The sequence below is a fragment of the Rhinolophus ferrumequinum genome, chromosome 9 (assembly GCF_004115265.2).
Source record: "Rhinolophus ferrumequinum isolate MPI-CBG mRhiFer1 chromosome 9, mRhiFer1_v1.p, whole genome shotgun sequence".
NCBI classification, from domain to species: domain Eukaryota; kingdom Metazoa; phylum Chordata; class Mammalia; order Chiroptera; family Rhinolophidae; genus Rhinolophus; species Rhinolophus ferrumequinum.
In genome coordinates, this window is record NC_046292.1 from 33,080,172 (window position 1) to 33,098,715 (window position 18,544).

Sequence of the window (18,544 nt, forward strand, 5' to 3'; positions counted from 1 at the left end):
TTTCTAATGGTCTGAGAAGGTGAGCCCTTCCAACCGCCTGGGAACCCTGGCTGGGGGCTGTCAGGGAAGAGCAGTGGCGGGGAATACGAGGGAGGAGGAAACACTTATGGGGCGAGGGCTGGGAGGAATTGGAACTGGAATCAGAATCAGTGGGGGCTGGGTGTCTGCAGCCTGGGTCGAGACTGGAACGTGGCTAGTGCTTCCCGACCTCTGGACTGAGCTCGGCTGCCCAGCCTATCTGACCTACTTATTTGCAGGGTCCCCCGACTCAAGACTGGGCAGTGCTCACCCAGCCCAGCCGGCCCAGTCCCTGTTGCACTCCCCAGCGTGGCCCTTGTCACTAATTGCATTCTCTGGCCCTTTGTGGCTCAGGGCCTCCCTGGTCCTAGAATATGGCCTTGGCCCTAGCCCTGCCCCTAGACACCTGGGCACAGTCCGCAGGGTCCCATCACCGGCCCCACTGGCCTCTCTTCAGACCCCCGTCTCTCTCCATCATATCTGCAGTCCGGAACAGCTAGCCCCATGGTCTTTGCCTCCATAGCTGCCCCTTACTCAATGCCCTTCCCCTTCTCCTCCTTGCCCTCCTGCTCACTGTCTGCCTGGTCTCAACCATCTGGAGATCACCTCCTCATCCTGCAGGACCCTGCTCTGCCAGCTGCTAATGGCACCTGAGTGGGTGGGTTGCCTCCCATTGCTGCCATGTACCCAGGCCAAAGTGCCTACCATCAGTCCTCACTCTTTCTCTGTCACCCCAGCAGACTGTGTGTCCCTTGAGGGCAGGTGCAATGAGCGAGCTCCACAGAATGCCATGGCTAGAGGGGCCCTGGGCAGGGCTTCTGGACACAAGGCAGAGCTCAGGGAAGGACTGGACTCGCACAACCACCACAGGTTGGCAAAAAGGAGGCCTACCGGCACCATAGGACCTCTGTCTCTAATGAGAGGCTTTCCTTAGTGGGGGTGGGGGTTTAGGAAGGCCAGGGTCACCTCACTGAGCTTCAGCTGAGGGAAGGCACTGCTTGGATGCTGGACAGATGTGAACTCAAAGGTGTGTAGAGAGGAGGGGTGCCTGCAGAACCCTGACGGGTCCCGGGGCCATGTTACTGGCCCCCATAAGAGGAAGCCCCTGGAGGTGGGCATTCCCCAGTCACAGTCACTGCTGCCAGGATGAGGTCTGATTATTCCTCTAATTAGGCATCAAATGACAGCCCATGTCTCTGTCACATGTAATCGATCCCCCACTGACTAGTTTTAGAAGGAGCCGTCAAAATAATTGTCCTTGAAAACATGTTCCTGAAATGCTGAGCTTTGGGAATCTAAACACCCTCCACAGAACCCCTGCCCATTACGTGTGTGCGTAACTGGACAGGCAGGGCCTGTGTCGGCTGCTCTCCTAGTGGAAGGCTGAGTGCCGTGCTCCTACACCATCAGCCAGAGGCTCGGACCACCTTGCACTGTGAGACTTGGGCCAGCCACTCCACCTGCCTAAGCCTCACTTTGCTCATCTTGGGGATGGGGATGGGGATGGCAGAGGCTAGAGTCAGGGATGCCTGTGCATTGTGACTTTCAGATTCCAGAACATTCTGACTTCTAACACCAGAAGATCAAATTCCAAATTGGAGTTGTTCTTTGACATTGTAAATCCCTCAGGGCACAGATCAGAGGAGGAAATATGGAGGGGGAGAGACACATTAAGCCATTATCAGTTATTAAATCACAGAGCCACAGAAACATGCCAGCTCCTTTCTAGAACAGATCAGGAGACTGAGATGTGGGAAGTGGAAGGAATGCCCTGATAGGACCTCGGGGTCCAGATTCCCTGCTTAGCTGGCAAGTACTCTAGCACATCTGTGCCCCTGAATTTCTAAACTGTCTTATGTGAAGTGGGGGGAACTGGCAACCCCACATCAGAGGGAGACACTGTTCAAAAGACTCAGTCAAGGCATATATCTTTTCCCTCGTCACAGCAGTGCCATTCATTAAGGGCTGCTGGAAACTTTTGTGATGCCTGCTCCTCCACTGGTTACAAATACAGAGCGGGAGGCTTGCCAGTTCTTTCCAGACTGTATCATCTCTGAAAAAGGAAATACATGCATGTATTTGGGTGATGTCCTTACTATAACACGTAAACGAGATGGAAACCCAAGGCATTAGAGCTTGGACCACCCACCCGTTTCCCACCCCACAAACTTCAGAGTCCCCTTCCCAGAAGCTGGGGTTCTCCAGGCCCAGACTCAGGGTGTGGCCCGGCCATGGGTCACTGCTGAGTTCCATCACAAAATCTCTGTCACTGAGGCTAGGACTGAAGGGTGCCTGCCTATGAGCCCTCCTTCCCAGAAGCACCAAGTCCAAGGGTGGCATGGGGGTGGGGAGTAAGAGGGGGTGAAAGACCTCAGCTTGGTTTAGTTTTGTTTATTTTCCTTGAGGGGTGAGGACCCTAGAAAAGAGCGTGATTAATTCACAGATCCCCTGGAGGGATGGGCAGATTTCCTGGCCTGTTTGGAAGCTGAAGTCGGCAAGCAGCTTCCAAGGCAACTGCTGCCATGGCAACAAGAGTGCCAGCCACTAGGGAACCTTGCTCCTCCATTCCTTCCAGACCTGAGTAGCTAGAGCAGTTGGCGCGGGACCCAGGCACTACTGTTCACGGAGCTGGATCTGGGGAGGGGCAGTCAGCCAGGTGGGAGGAGAGGCCCCAGAGCTCAGGCCGGTGGACACCTGTAGAGGCAGGTGCTTGGGGCCCCAGGTAAGGCTCAGACCGGAGTCCTCAGGTTCCACTTGAACTAGGATGAGCTGGTGCTGAGGCCTGAGGTCTGGGACACTGCCGTCTGGGACCAACTCTCTCTAAGGCCCAGCCCAAGTGTGGGCCCTGGAGCCGGGGGACCTGCTGCCACAGTTCCATGTCCAAGTCTCCCTCAGTGTGTCTGCCATACCTACCTCTGCCCAGCAGGGCCAGGCACACGGCCTGGTCCTCAGAAAGGGCAGGGGACTGCCCAAGGTTACCTAGTGAGCAGTGGCAGAGGAAGGCCCCTGGCCCCCACAGCTGCCCCTTGGGGACAAGGACCCCACCCCAGAGGGGCAGAGCAGCCTGTCAGAAGGAGGATCCTACAAAGGGCCAGAGGCCAGGCCCCTCTGGAAAGCCCATATCCACCTCCACCCACACAAGCCAAGGAAAGGGGGAAAGTTCATCTCTATCACTGGGACCCAGCTGAGTAATTCTGCCCCAGGAGACAACAATAAAAATAACTACAAATATCATAGCTAACAGTTATTGAGCACTTACTCTGTGTGCCCGGAACTGCTCTAAACACTTTGCATTTATTAATTTTAACTTTTACAACAGCACCATGAGGTCAGCATGCCTAATTTTTGGTTGAAGAAACTGAGACCCTCAGAGATTAAGTAACTTGCCCAAGGCCTAAAGCTAGTAAGTGGCAGAGCTGGGAGTTGAACCCTGGCACAGCTCTGGATCCCAAGTCTCTCTTGGAGGAATTCCAGTTCCACCTTCCTAGCTATATAGTCTTGGGCAAGCTTTTTTTTCTTTCTCTGCTTGGTGTTTCATGTTAAGTGGGGTAAAATAATAGTACCCTACCTCAAAGGGCTGCTGTGAGAATTAAATAATGCCTGTAAACTTCTCAGGAGTACCTGTTACTTAGTAAGTGCACACTAATGCTAGCAAAACCAGAGTAGGCATGATAGCATTGAAGCAGAGCAGTGGAGGATGAGAGGGGCCTTGCTAGGTGGACCTGGGTAAGGAGGTAGGGTGATAGAGGGAACAGCCTGAGCAAAGGCACAGAGGCATGAGACCCCAGCTGGAGCTGTGTGCAGGATGGGGGGGGAGTGGGGAGTGGGGAGTGCTTGGTCCAGGAAGTTCCCAGAAGTCACATCTCTGCTGGGCCACCCGAGAGGACTGACCAGGCTGGGGCTGGAGTCCAGAGACAAAACTCACGCCCTGGTTCCAAGTCCAGATACTGCAGGCCCATCACTGTTTTTCCAGCTCATCAGATGAAGACCGGATGTGAGGGTGGTAAGGGTTACTGCAAAAGGAAGACTGTCAACAGAAAGTACGTCGTCATCAACATGGAGGCATTCACAGTGCAGGACAGCTGGCACCCGGGCCCATCACAGGTCTCCAGAGTGAAGAGCCCTAACCCTAGCTCTCGGCTCTGCTCTGTCCAGGGTGAAAAGCTGACAGGACACCCAGTCCACTGCCCTGACACTCAGACTTCCCTCTTGCCACCTTCTTGGGAACTTTTAAGGCCTTTCCCACCTCAGCACTTTCTAGCCTGGTTCTGAGGATTACATGGGATGAGGCACATGAAAGCCCCCTGCATGAGGAAGCTGCAGGGCTGTAGATGTCAGGCACCATGCTTCTTCGTTGCCAACTCTGGCAGGACAAGTACAGTCCCAGACGCACAATGGATCCTCACAAAGGACTTAGTGCTACTTTAGACAGAAGGGAACTTTGTTCCTGCTTTGCTGGGTGGGCTGGGCTGTGTGGGGAGGGCAGGGCACACCACTAAAGCACTTTTTGAAGCCAGCTTGTGTTACGGTTTCCGACACCATCTCATCCACTTGACGGGGAGGTCCTAAAAGGCAAAGGCCGTTGCTGACTCATCTCTGGGTCCTGGCACACAACAGGAGGTTGACAAATGTTTGATGAATGTCATTTCCTCATCTAAAAAACAAAAGCAGTCACTCATGTCTCCTTCACCTTGTTTTATGAATCCAATAAGGTGCTATATTAGAGGTGCTAAGAAGGGGCACATTCTCCCCACCGGACTGGGCTCAGGCCCTCTCCAGAAGGCCTGTCTCCTCCCCAGGTTTACAGGGGAAGAAAGGACCACCAGGAAGGCCACAGCTAAAATTTAAAAGTTTTATTGAAACAAGTACAATATGTAATAGCATTGTCATGTATAAATGTCTGTCTGACATGCATATCGATTTCCTTTAGGTAACTCAGCAGCTCAGCTTGTCTGATGCCAGAGTTGCCCTCATGCTCTCTGGCAAGCAGCAAGCACCATATGCTCAGACCAGGGCAGCTGGGCTGCCTTGGATCTGGCTCCACATCAGGCAGAGCTCCCTCTAACTGCCCCAGACCTGTGCCACCTTCCACACCAGGCCTGAGGGATGCAGCAGCAGACTGGGTCTCTACTCATCATCATCATCATCATGGTAACAGCTTAAAACCAGTTAAAATAATAGGAAACAGCTGATTAAAACCTTTCAAATGCATGGACATTCAGGAAAGAAGAGCGAGCCACTGCACGCTCTGGAAAGTCCATGGGCTTGCAGTGGGAGTTTAAACTCCCATCTTTGCTGGAAGAGCATGGTTAAAAACAAACACTTAAAAACTGAAATAATACTGACTTTAGCAGCAATCCCAAACAAGGAAGAGGATGATAAATGAGGGACACATTTCAGTCACGGCAAAGAAAGATTATGTGCTTCTCTGTGCTACAGACTGGAAGACTGATCTGGCTCCTAGAACGTCAAGTTTCCCTGCTCTTCCCTGAATTGAGGGGATGGCTTTGCTCAGCCCAGGGGGAGGACATCCGGAGGACAGAGGAAGGTGGAAGAACCGCCAGAGGAGGGTGATGGTGCAGAGAAGGAAGAGCCCCTGTCAACTGACACTTCTCAAAGTTGGCTCCCTGAGGGCTGCAGCCCCAACCACCACTGCCCATTGCCCCCCACCATGAGAACAGGCTGGATCCAGGTCTGAAGGAGGGAGAGCAGGTGGGCAGGAGCCCAGCAAAGAGATATCCCTGCTTCTGGCGATTATGCAAAGTGACAATTGATTGCTTTCCTTTTCAAGACAACCCCTTTGGACAAAGCTTTTTCCTTGAGGACTCTAGGGAAATGGGGGGTTGGGTGGGAACCTCTGAGCCTCTGGATGAAAAGGCTTGGCCAGAGCTGCATAGAAGGTCCTTCTTCCCGTTCTGCAGAGTTTGGCCTCACAGGTTTCCAGAGGGCAACGCCTGGACAGGCCTAGGGCCTAAAAGGTGTGACTGCAGTGGGTCAGAGAGCTGTAGGTGTCGGGCAGGGTCCCGCATCTCCACTGCGGCCTGCCTGAGCCAGGGCCCTCCGCCGGGCCAGGCGTGACTTGGAGGGAGGGGACAGCTTCATGGAGCAGAGGCTCTCAGCCACGGCCTTGGACTCGTCTGCCAGTTCATTCTCCTCGTGCTGAGACAGCTGGCGGTTAAGGGCGATGGCCTCAGCGGCGAAGAGCGTCAGGTCCGCTGTGCTGCTATTTCTGCAGGGACAGAGGGAAAAGCAGAGAAAAGAGGGAGCAGGACTCAGTGGTGTCAGCCAGGCCAGCTCCTTGACACCCCAGCAGCTGCTACAGTACTATGCTCCCACGGCATTTTTCTGAGCTGGCACAGGCTGCTCTCTCCAAAGTCGTTCTTGCATGGAAGAATCAGTGAAGTCGAATCTGACTTCACTGAGGCTGGAATGGCTATGAGCCTCAATTACTGTCCCTGGACTTACGAGGGACAAATGCCCCTTGTATTCAGAGCACCCTCCTCTGAGCCTCCACAGCTTGGCTCACAGCTCAGAGAAAGGACCAGGGCACATGAGACCCACCCATGTACCAAGGGTGCCAAAAAATGAATACACATGACTTGTATTCATCTTTTGTTATTGGTATATATTATTACAATTTTAATAGTTTTTTCCTTTCTTAAAATGTTTATACATTTTTTTTGGCACCCTCTGTATATCTCTCTCCTTCGTCAGGGCAGGAAGCTCCAAGAGCAGGGGCTGTGCCTTTATGTCTGTGTTCCGAGAACCCAGCTCAGGGCTTGCATATAACAAACAGGCACTTTGGATTGAATAAATCTGCTAAGGTGGATCTGAAGTTTGGAGTCTCAAAGCATTTGAAAGCAGCTCCAGGGAATCAGGTAGAGACCCCAAGCCAAGCAGTAGCATCCTGGTTCAAATGAATTGAGACTATAAAAGTGTAAGACTATTCTCTGTAATTCCTAGAAACTGGCCATCAAGTTGGTTCCTGGAGGGGTTCCCACAGGGCTTTAGCCCTGACTCTTTGGGAATAGGGCAGTACTAAGAACAGATCGAGAGTTAAAAGGCACTAGAGTCTAACAGATACGGGTTCAAAGTTGAACTTCCAAGGCTACTGTGTGGCCTTGAATGAGTTAACTTCATCTCTCTAGTCCTCAGTTTTCTAATCTATAAAATGGGGTAGTAAGAACACTCTCTGAAATCTATCGTGAAGATGATGGGTATATGTAACGCGCTGTGCACCATATCTGCGTGTGGCGTTTACTGTACAGCGGCTTATTGTTAGTTTGCTTAGCAGTGTATCTATGACAACTGATCCCACTGCCGTCCAGTGCCCGATTCTGGCTCCTTTCACCAGCCCACAGCAGCACAAAGAAACTTTGGTGTGAATAACCCACAGATAAGGTCTCTGGGCTGCAAATGGTAATTTCCAGTTAGGATTCACGTGGACATGCAAAACAGGTTTTTCTCCAGCACACAGCGCAATGAGGGCCTTGTGCTGGAGGGCAGAGGAAACCACCAGGTGGGAGAAGAGGGGAGACAGACCTACAGGGGGTACAGAGAGGAAGAGAAGTGGGGAGAAGGCAGGTGAGGGAGTCCCTTCAGGAGGAGGATACCTGAGCCTAGAGATGGGCTCCCCCTCCCCCACCTCCACCCCAACATAGCTGGGAGCTTGAGAGAAAGTCAAGCCAAAGGAGAAAGTCAAACCAAAGGGTGCTGGGTGTGGTCGGAGCATTTACCTCTGGAGGACTTGCGGCGTGGGGAGTCCCCTTTCTGGAGCTTGCTAGAATGGGAAGGACAGATGTGTGGATGAGCAATGCTCCCTCCTCCAAGAGCTACCCCCACCCCTGCCAGCACAGAGAGGGTGGGTTCCCACAGGCTTTGGCCCATCATAAGGAACTTGGCCGGGCTTGCCTGCAGGTCAGACCTTCTGAGAAGAGAGCAAGCAAGAAACAGCCCCCAACCCAGCCTCTTCATGGAGAGACCTCTCCTTGCATGGCAAAGTCCTAATCATCCTCTAAGGCCCAGATCTAGGGTTCCTTCCCGTGAGGCACTCCTTCTTCCCCCCCACCTCCCAACCAGTGCCAAGCATAGGTGGGTCTTTGTCCTTTGGTGCACCCAGCACTTTTGATAAGCATCTATCACGCTATCCTGTCATTTATTCCCTCATCTTCCTCTCCCCAGGAAGACAGGGCCTGGGTCTTACTACTACCAGCGTCTGGCTTGCGGTGGGTGCTCAGTAAGGACAGCCGCTCTTGGGTGGCTGGGAATTAGCCACTCAAAGACTCTTGGGTTGGGTCCCCTCCTGTAACATGGGGCTGTCAAGGCCACTGAGGCTAGCTAGGGCCTGGCAGACCAAGGAGACAGTGAATCCCAGGAGGTCTGGCAGACCCCGTGGAGGGGCAGAGGTCAGGTCCCATGACTGACTAAGCAAGGAGGATGGTTAACGTTTTCTAGTGAAGACTTGGATCCTTAGTTTGTGGAAAACGCCACCATTTGCCTTTCAGGAAAGCTGCACCCAGACCCCAGGACCACAAGGCAACCAAACAGCAAGCCAGGCAGCAAGGCCTTGCTTCTGGGAGCTCTCAGCTAATGAACTTGGTACCAGGGGATGGTGCTACAGACCCAGTGACCACACCAGGCTGCTTCCTGGGCTGCGTGCCTACGCCAATAGTGGGGTGCGTGTGCTGTATCTCCCACAGGCCTCTGTCCATTCCAGAGGCATGGGTCAGCTAGGGGCTTGGTCTGCGGCCAAGGTTAGAGTCAAGTTTAGACCATTCTGGGCCTGGCTTAGGAGTCAGTTCACTCTATGTGCACAGGAATTGAAGCTGCCATACAACCTCCCTCCAGCTGAGGTCAGCTACCCAGGTATGAGCTCCCGCATGGCCATGCTGCAGGACTGAGGCGGAACGCCAGCCCTCCCTGGGTTACTCACCCCCTGCACCCACGGGTGCTGCAGGACTTGGGCAGCACTGAGCCTCTGCTTGGCATCTCGAACCAGGAGCTTGGAGATGAGGTCTTTGGCGCCACTGGAGATGTGTGCCCAGTCTTTATCAGGAAACTCATACTTGCCTTCCTGGATACTCTCAAACAGCTTGTTCTAGGTAGAGAAGAGTCCTCCTGAAGACACACTGGCCAGCGGACAGGTGGGACGTGCTTGTCATTGATCTGGCCACCTTGAGGCCAAAGGACTTCAGTTGAAGCTGCAGCTCATGGCTGGGGTACACCATGGATGAGGGCCCCCTGCAGACTCCCCTCTCCCCTAAATCATCAAACTGTACAGAATGCCCTTGACGGGCTGGGACGGCTATGCTCCTTGGAGTGCTGGGTTCGTAACATATACGGAGGATCAACTAGAGAACAAAGCCTGAATTCCTTGACCCTTCATCCAGGGCACTTCATCCAAGGGCTCCTGGCAACCCTTCAGGTCTCATCTCCCTCCACCGTCAGCCCTGGACTTTTACTCGTTCCCTCCTCACACGCAGCTATTCCAAACTTCCCTGTCTTTGCTTGTGCCATTCCTTCTACTTGTATTTCTTGCCTCTCTTCCTGAGGCAAGACTCACCCTTTTAGACTCAGCTCAGGTACGGTCTTCTCCAACGACCCACCCCTGAACTCCTAGCTGGGCTAAATGTCCTATCACCTCTACTTGGTCTTGTGGCTGCCCTTGGGCAGAAGAGGAAAGGGGCTCTATACACCCCCTTCCAGATCAGGGACAATCCCCAGCCCACTCCTGCTTGGCATCCCCCAGCGGGCTTTCTGCAGTGGGTCCTGGGGCTGCACTCACCTGGCACACCCTGCAGACCTCTCCCCGGTCCCAGCCACAGTCAGCCCCACAGTGACCTACAAAGGGCGGGTAGCCACTCAGCATGATGTAGAGGACCACGCCCAGGCTCCACAGGTCACAGCGCTTGTCATAAAAAGTGGCCTCATCTGTGAAGACCTCCACCACCTCCGGGGCCATGTATTCTGCAGAGCCGCACTGTGGGAGCCAGGGTTGGGAGAGGGAAGTGGCAGGTAAGAGACAGGCTTAGTCACAGGGAGACAGGATGGGCAAGAGCAGAATGTAATGGGACTTGAGCGAGAGGATAGAGTTAGAGCAAGAACTGTCAGGAGAGCCAGCCAGATGCCAGCCAGCTTGTTTGATGCCACCAAGGCACTTAGAAAAGATGGGCCGACTGAACATTTGGAAACTGAGTTCTATTATTCTCCACGATCCACGTGACCAGTTCCAGGTCACCTTTTTATCTTCTCAAGTCCTTCAGTAGGCAGAGACCCTTGGTCAAGAAGCTCCAGGAATCTCTCCCTGCCTCAGCTCTCTGTAAACAGTCACTTAATGTACAGGTATTTCAATGTATCAGAAGCATAGCTGTAGGAGGGAGATCAATTCCATAAAGCAAGGATTTCTTAAGGTGAAGTTCTGCCAAACTTCCCTGCTAGCTTAGAGCAAGGAAATGTAAGGATTTAGAATTAAGAGATCATCAAAGCTAGGACAGCTCTTAGAACAAGTCCAATATCCCCGCTCCTCCCATTTATAAATGGGGAAAACCAAGGACTAGGATGGGACAGGGAGTTGGCAAACCCAGGACCAGGATTCCTTCCTCCCATCCTTGCATGGAAAATTGCTGATAAAAAACAAACAAATTCTTTTTGCTCTTCTCTTCATTATTTCAGGTTAACCAAGAGACACCCAACTAATTTGATGGAAAGATGGTAAGTGGAGAAAGGACATTTTCTCTGTTATTGGCAATTAGAGTTAATGACTTTGAGAACATAGTAGCTCAGTGTCATAAAAGCTAATGCACAAACATTGCTAATAATGTTGCTTAGAATAACACATGGGCATATTCAAATGCGTGTCTTAAAAAAGATTATTAGGAAAATTCACTTATGAAGCATGCAAATCTCAAAGAATCATAATAATTATAGTATATAGAGTATGTTCAGAGATACTTAGGAAGAAGTAGCTCCCAGCAGCACCATCTGGGCATGAAGTGTGAAGTGAGAAAAGCAACGGCACAACTTAGCCAAGTGAGCCTACGGGCAAAGAGCACAGGACCTCTCAGTCCTTGCCACAGAGAGACCACTCCCCATCCTCCATCACAAGGTGATATGCCACAACTTCAGCAGTGGGCATGGCACTCTCAGAGCTGTCACATGCTCGTATGCCAAAGGGCTGGTCTGGGAGTAGTGTCTGTCTTTATCTGGGTCAGGAGTCCGGGCTCAGCCTGTTCTTATAGGTACAATTTGTCTCGTCATTGGCAGCGGACCCACCCCAAGCTGAAAGCTCCCATTAGCCAGTAAGCACCGGGACAGGAGGGATGTTATCAATACAAAACAGGGAGCTAAATGACAACCCAGGCAGCAGGAAGGTATAGATATGCTCGCTTTTCCTTCCTTAGCCCTCTGTTCTGGACTCCAGAGCTTTGGGGACAGGGATACTCCAAATGTACAGAAGCTCAGAAGGAAGTGGCTCAGGGTGCACAGTCACACATACTGGGGTGGTCAGCTCCGGTGTGGTTATGGGGGTGCAGGAGTTATTCAATTTCACCCCACTGCCCAAGTCAAAGTCACAGATTTTCACTGGAGACACCTGAAAAGGAAAAGCAGAAAGCAAAGGTTACAAACGTAAGAAATCAAAGGGCACGAGGAAGAGACCAACGGTGACAATGTGTGTGCACAGTTGTATGGCTGCCACACTGAAGCCCAGCTTTACCTGTCAGGTCACGTTTACTCTCCTTGGGTTAATTAGGAATCACCTGAGGATTTACTGTAAGGTGTTCTCTTCCCCATGCTCTTCCCTTATTTCCCAACTAAGAGAATGTGAGCACTACATGGTATCAGTCTGTTGTGAACTTAGTATAAAACAAGTAGCAAACCTATGGCACTCTTGCCGACAAACATAGGTGTAGGGTGTGAAACAGAAGTCAGAGAAGTCAGTATGTATTCCTGGAAGGCTCTTTGCAGTCCTTTCATGGAAGGCAAAGGAATTTTGAGTAAAACCCTTGAACACTTCAGGTGGCTCAGAGTGACTGGCTTGTATTTGCTTGCTTGGGGCTTTGTCGATTTAAGCACCAAAAGTCCTGTGCTCCTGAGGAAAGCCCTCAGGCTCTAGTAAACTGGGATGGCTGGTCCCTGCAGGCAGCAACATAGCAGCCAAGCCCACCAGGACTGGATGCTGCACCTGAGATCAAACAGCACGAGTCATCTCTGGAGCCAACCTGGAGGGCAGTTTGTGTGCACACAACCTGTGGGGCAGAAGCAGCAGTGAGCGAGCCAAAAATGCTGGTTCTGTGAGTCCCAGCTCAGACATCTACCTGCTGGGGAAGCCTGGACAAGTCTTTCAACTTCTTTTCTTTCCCGCTTACCTTTCTTCCTCCATCCCTCCCTCCTTTTTCTTTCTCTTACATTCTACCTTTCTTCTTTTCTTTTTCACTTAGCCTCGCTTTTTTTTTTTTGTGGTAAAATATATAGAACATAAAATATGCCATTTTAACCATTTTTAAGTGTACAACTCAATGGCATTAATTACACTCACACTGTTGTGCAACCATTACAGGTATGTTCCCAAAACTTTTCCATCATCCCAAACAGAAACTTGGTACCCCTTAAGCAATAACTCCCCATTCCCCTCTCTCCCCAGCCCAGTAACATCTAAGCTACTTTCTATCTCTATGAATTTGCCTATTCCATATAGTCCATGTAAGTGGAACCACACAATATTCGTGTGCTTCCCTTTGAGTTTGACTTATTTCACTTATCATAATGCTTTCAAGGATCATCCATGTTGTAGCATGTATCAGAACTTCATTCTGTCTTATAGCGGAGCAATATTCCATTGTGTATATACCCACATTTTATTTATCCATTCATCTGTTGAGGGACATTTGGGTTGTGTCCCACTTTTGGCTACTGTGAGTAATGCTGTAATGAACATTGGTGTTCAAGTTCAAGCCTCTGTTTTCAATTTTTTGGGGTATATACATAGGTGCAAAATTACTGAGTGGTATGGTAATTCTATGTTTAGCTTTTTGAGGCACTGCCAAACTTTTCCAGTGGCTGCACCATTTTACAGTACCACCAGCAATATACAAGGGTTCCAATTTTTTCACATTCTCATCAACCTTTGTTATTTTCCATTTTTAAAAATTATAACCATCCTAGTAGGTGTGAGGTAGTAGCTCATTGTGGTTTTAATTTGCATTTCCCTAATGACTAAGGACGTTGAGCATATTTTCATGTGCTTATTGGCCATTTGTATGTCTTTGGAGAAACGTCTATCAAGTCCTTTGCTCAGTTTTAAATTGGATTGGCTTTTTGATGTTGAGTTTTAGAAGTTCTTTATATATTTTGGATATTAAACCCTTATCAGATATGTGATTTGCGATTTTTTTCTCCTATTCTATAGGTTGTCCTTTTACTTTCTTGATAACATCTTTTGACATTGAGTCTCTCTTAATTTTAGTTATTCAACCATAAAAAATGGGCAACAAATCTGTACTACGAAGATCAAGTGAAACAAAGAGCATGAAAGGACATTGTAAACCAGAGACAATATAACAATTCAGAGCAACCATGGAGTTCTGGGGTCAGACTACCTTCATTTTCACCTATATTCTACTACTTATCAGCTAAGTGACTTTGGGCAAGTTTCTTAATCTATCTAGGCTGTAGTTTCTTCATTCATATAATAAAATGATGATAATAATATCTACCTCAGGAAATTTTATAAATACTAAATAAAATAAGTGCAGGCACAATGTAAGCACTCAAGAAATGTTTATAAGTATTATTATTAATAATAATAATAATGATGATAAATTATAAAGTTTAATGCCAGAGCCACTGACAGGAAGTCACAAGATCTTATTTGAGCTAACAGATTACTGTTCCCCCCGAAGAGTTGTAAGGAGCAGGCTGACTCACATTTTCACTCACAGCTGTTCCTTGTTTATGAGCTATCCCTTAATTCAGACCAAGACACTAGTTCATGCATACGCACATGTATACACATGCAGAACTATGAATGTGGGCCCTCAAAACCACCAGGGCCTAAATCCTTCCTAACAAACACAGAATTCGTCAAATTCACACATGCTCATGGAAATGTAAACACTTCCATTTACTAGTAGATTGAGTTAAGAGAAAGTTTAAAGTAGGTGGCATTTGTTCAACAGCAGGTATGTTTTCTTTTTAATGGGCAATAGAAATGAAAACAGAAACCCTTTTCAATAAGTTGCTTCCTAATTATCATTTCTAGTGGCAGACACCAGCTGGCATACATACCATGACATAAACATCATTTATAGGCAGACATTTGCTTCATGTAAGATTGAGTTGTTGTTTATGACTCCCATCAACTGCTCTGAAGGTAGGTGCATTGGACTAGAAAACATTCATTTTTGTGTGGTCTCACATGTTTTACAACCTCTCAGGCTTAAGCCAATCACACTGCTGCAAACAGCAAAGACAAGGTTTAATCAAGAATTAACTTGGAACGCAGAAACACTACATATTAGGTGTAACAATCTCACGTGTCCATAATCATCAGTTCGAATTGGTCCCTGATGCCTGGAGGACTGATAACAACTTATATTAAAAGCAAGGGTGGCTTCCCCACATCAGTGGAAGATCTGTAACACCCTCAGTCGGGCCCTAAGTACCTTTTCTGAAGATTCACACAGTATATTTTCTGGCTTCAGATCACGGTGAGCGATGCCTGAAATGACAAAGAGCAAAGAAATGGTTAACATATGCACATAATTATCAAACATTCCACACACAATTAATTTTTTCCAAATGCTGTTGTTCGCAGATTAATTCCCAATTATGGTACATTAAAAAGTCAACGAGCTGCAGGAGGCAGAAGTAACCAGAGACACAAACCAAGAGCACAGTTGATTCTGCAAGTTCTTTAGAAGCAGAAGCTTTAGAAGTCTGGCACGGATAAGAAGGGCTAAATGAATCCCAGCCAGCCTACCTCTCAGCACTGAAGGGACAACCAAGAATAAGAAGCCTAATACGAAGCAGAGCAAAGACTGCAAACAGCCATGCTTGGAACAGCAATGCAGAAATAATGAGTGCCTTGTTTAAGAGCATCTCAGGGGGCTGAGACTGCTCTACCTCATTTCTTCTTGTGTGGCCGATTTAAAAAGTGAAAGATTCCTTCAGTGGGACTCCCTGAATGTTCAGAGGATCAAGTGTTAGTGAACAAATCTCCCAAAGATTGTCCGATTCCCTTCTCTCCTACAGAGACAGTCCTGCCAAAAGCATATCAAGGACTGCTTTGGCCCGAGAGTGCTGTTCTTAAAGAGAAGGCCCCCTGCATTTGGCCAGCCCTCCTAAAGGAGACTGCAGATAGCAGCTGACCCCATGAGGGCTTAAAAGCTGCTGACCAGGCCAAGAAGGCACCTGGGGGAAAACCACGTTTGAACCAAAGACAGGGACAAAGAACCAACTCATAGGGCCACGGACACAGAAACCTCCCATTCCTCTTTCCTCCTGCAGAATGTGTGGTGCAGAGCTGAGCAAAAGCCAAACAGCTACTGCTGGGAAGTACTGGAAAGCAGCAGAGGATTCTTGGGGTAACGGGGAAAAGCAGAATCTGCTTCACGCAAACTCCCCTGATGATCAACTTCTCAGGCAGCCCTCTGACTCCCTGGTAGGAGGCAGAGGCTCAGCCACTGGGGGCCCCTCACTAGCGAGGAAAAACCTGAGCTCCAGCAGGCTCAGTGACTTCATCAGTCACCTAATTGAATGAGAACCCAGAGCAACTCAGTCCAGGCTGCACAAATTGAGTCGGGCTACAGCTCGCCGCACTAAAAGTGAAAGATATTTTCCATTACAGCAAGTGCTCCCACAGAAGGATCACGAGCCACACATGGAGCCTTGTTCTCCAAATAGGTGCCGATGGCCCAGTCATCCCCCAGCCTGAGAGCTGAGAGCCATGTGTAATAATGGGCCTGCCTCTGTGAGCACACCAGCCATCGAGCTGCTCCTGTTCATTTCCCAGGGGTTAAGCTTCAGTGTGTCCAGTATTTAAAAGTATGGAACTTGTTTCCGGGCTGACCCATTCTTGCCCAATTCATCTTCCCAGTGTGAAGTTATTTAGACAACAGCCAAGTTCAGCTGGAAATCGTTTTTCATCCCCTCCAACTTCTAGGTACATGGGCAGCTGCCCAGTTCGATGTTAACAAGCACTTCAGAACTCCTAAGACGCCACCAGTCTCTGTTCCCTTTAGTGCGTTCTTGTAAAAAAAATTAAAAAATGAAAAAAAAAGAAAACCGCCTTTACCCCTCCTCTAAGGGATGGATCTTGTAAAAAGCATGACCCAGTTTTGCAATCTGTGGAGGCAGCTTGGGGAGCAGTTGTAAATCTTTGTCAGGCGGTGTTACCTACATGCATCCCAGCTTTCAGAAACAGAAATACTGCTATTCATCATGCTGTGGAAAATACAGACACCCCCTTCTAGGAATTTTCATGCCACGTGCAAACCACGCCTCCAACATGGGCACTGTCAGTTTGCAGCTCTCTCTGCAGCCACTGGGGGAAACGCGGTGGAATCAGTGAACCTGAGCGTCCCGAACACAGGCCACACCGGTGTGCACTGTTTTGCCAGCACAAGGTAGGGTGTGTGAACAGCATGCCTCCAGGTGGTCCTGAGCACTCAGAACCCAGGGGGCTGGCCAATACCCACAAAAGTGAAGGGAGCAGAGCTAAGTCACAAGTATTGGCTCCACCCCCAGCTCCCACCAGGCAGAATGCTTTACTTTAAGGTAATTCATATTAGGAATAAAAATGCCTTCTGCCTGGTGAGGGATAAGGGTGGAGGAAATAACATTACTGAAGAACTATGTACTATGTGCCAGGTACTCTGCTCTGTTATACATATATAATACATACATAGGACACACATAATCATGCAAGCCATTTAGTATAGAAGAAAGGCTTAGAATAGTGCCTAGCACATAATAAGTGTTATATAAGTGTTAACTATTGTTGATGATATAATTCTCTCTTAATTCTCACCATAACTTTGTGGGGTAGGCATTATTACTGAGGGAGCACATAGCTACTAAAAAAGTAAAGCCAGTATTCATTTTTTCCATGGCACTGCTATTTGGCAAATTAAAAAAAAAATGTAGGTAGAAAATATATTTATGGAAATGCAAGAACACCAGATTTGCAAGCAGATTTAATTTACTACAAGTTGTTAAATAATCAGTCCTAGATAAGGACTGTAAACCGAAGTGTAATTCAAACAATAGCAACCTGCCATTTGCCACTGTGATGTTCGGTGGATACCTTGAATTTACCGTGTTAATAGAAAAATGATGCATTTTCCATTTATTGTGAATAAGATATCAAACTACATATATAATATCATGCAAATTTTGAAAAGGAGAGACAGGTGATGTATTTTAAAAGACTAGAAGGACTACCACACAAATATTTATACTAGAATGGTCATATTAGTATGCATGTTTTGCATTCTTTATTAGGAAAAGAAATCATTCATATTCACACACTCACACATACCTTGTGCAACATGAAATTTATTGTTTTTCCCCCCTGCTCTTTTCGTTCTTCTATATCCTTATCCTTCTTAATAGCTCCACCTCTACCCACATCCACATCAGAAGCCTGGGAGCCCTCTCGCCCCCATGGGTGGGCCTACCAGCAGCACCAGCCCCTGGCCCAGCCCTCTGCCTGAACTGCCCCACCCCGTTGGTCCCCAGAGGCTGGCCAGCCCAACCCACCCGCCAAGGCAAAGGCTTGGTTCACCTTTGGTGTGCAGGAAGTCAAGGGCAGCGGCAACATCCCGCACCACTCGGCTGGCTTCTCGCTCATTGAAGTGCTTCCGCTTCTGGATGTGGGCCAGGATGGAGCCTGGGGAGCAGAGGGGACACACAGGAATGCTTTTCCAGCCTCTGCTAGGTATAACTTCTCAGAAGCCTTTCCACAAGTTTGAGGTGGGGACATAGGCTTATTCATCACGAAATGTCCAGCACCAAGGGTGGTTCCTGGTACAGAGGAGGTACCAGCACAAAACTGGACGGAACGGAACTGCTGTCTCCTATACCTGTTTATGATGAGTACAGAAAAGAGTGAGGGCAACTATTTAAATCACCAGAAAATATGAATGCCATTGGGGCTTTTGAAATTAGAAAGAGCTAAAGTGAATCTATATAGGATTGGGGGCCTCTCTGTAGGAACTTTTCCTTCTCTGTAGCTGGTCTGAGATTCAAACAAAAGAACAAGCTTTCAAACAGAAATGCCACATCCTCACCAGATATGTAAAGGTCTAGAACAAGAGAAAAAAACTGCTTTTCCCTCTGAACTTTCATTATTATTATTATTATTATTATTATTATTATTATTATTATTATTTGTTGGTAACTTGTTTTAGAAGTGTCTGGGATTCATGACGGATGAATCCCAGGATTCACACGGGGCCTTAATCAGAAGTCCAAACACATACTTAGCAGTTAAGTCCCTCCTTTCAGTTTTTCAAAGACCAAGTAAATT

The 18,544-nt window shown here is 48.7% G+C and overlaps 1 protein-coding gene across 1 annotated transcript in view; it reads right to left on the reverse strand.

Moving 5' to 3' along the window:
* Positions 1–4,856: 4,856 nt before the first annotated feature.
* MKNK1 (MAPK interacting serine/threonine kinase 1) overlaps positions 4,857–18,544 on the reverse strand; it is a 38,251-nt gene continuing 24,563 nt past the window's right edge. The window contains exons 7-13 of the mRNA XM_033113643.1: positions 17,801–17,905; positions 14,679–14,734; positions 11,513–11,608; positions 9,803–9,997; positions 8,951–9,115; positions 7,755–7,798; positions 4,857–6,247 (exon numbers count right to left, since the gene is read on the reverse strand). Coding sequence (XP_032969534.1) covers positions 6,013–6,247; positions 7,755–7,798; positions 8,951–9,115; positions 9,803–9,997; positions 11,513–11,608; positions 14,679–14,734; positions 17,801–17,905 — 896 coding nt within the window. The 3' untranslated portion in view covers positions 4,857–6,012. The remainder of the gene's footprint in view (positions 6,248–7,754; positions 7,799–8,950; positions 9,116–9,802; positions 9,998–11,512; positions 11,609–14,678; positions 14,735–17,800; positions 17,906–18,544) is intronic.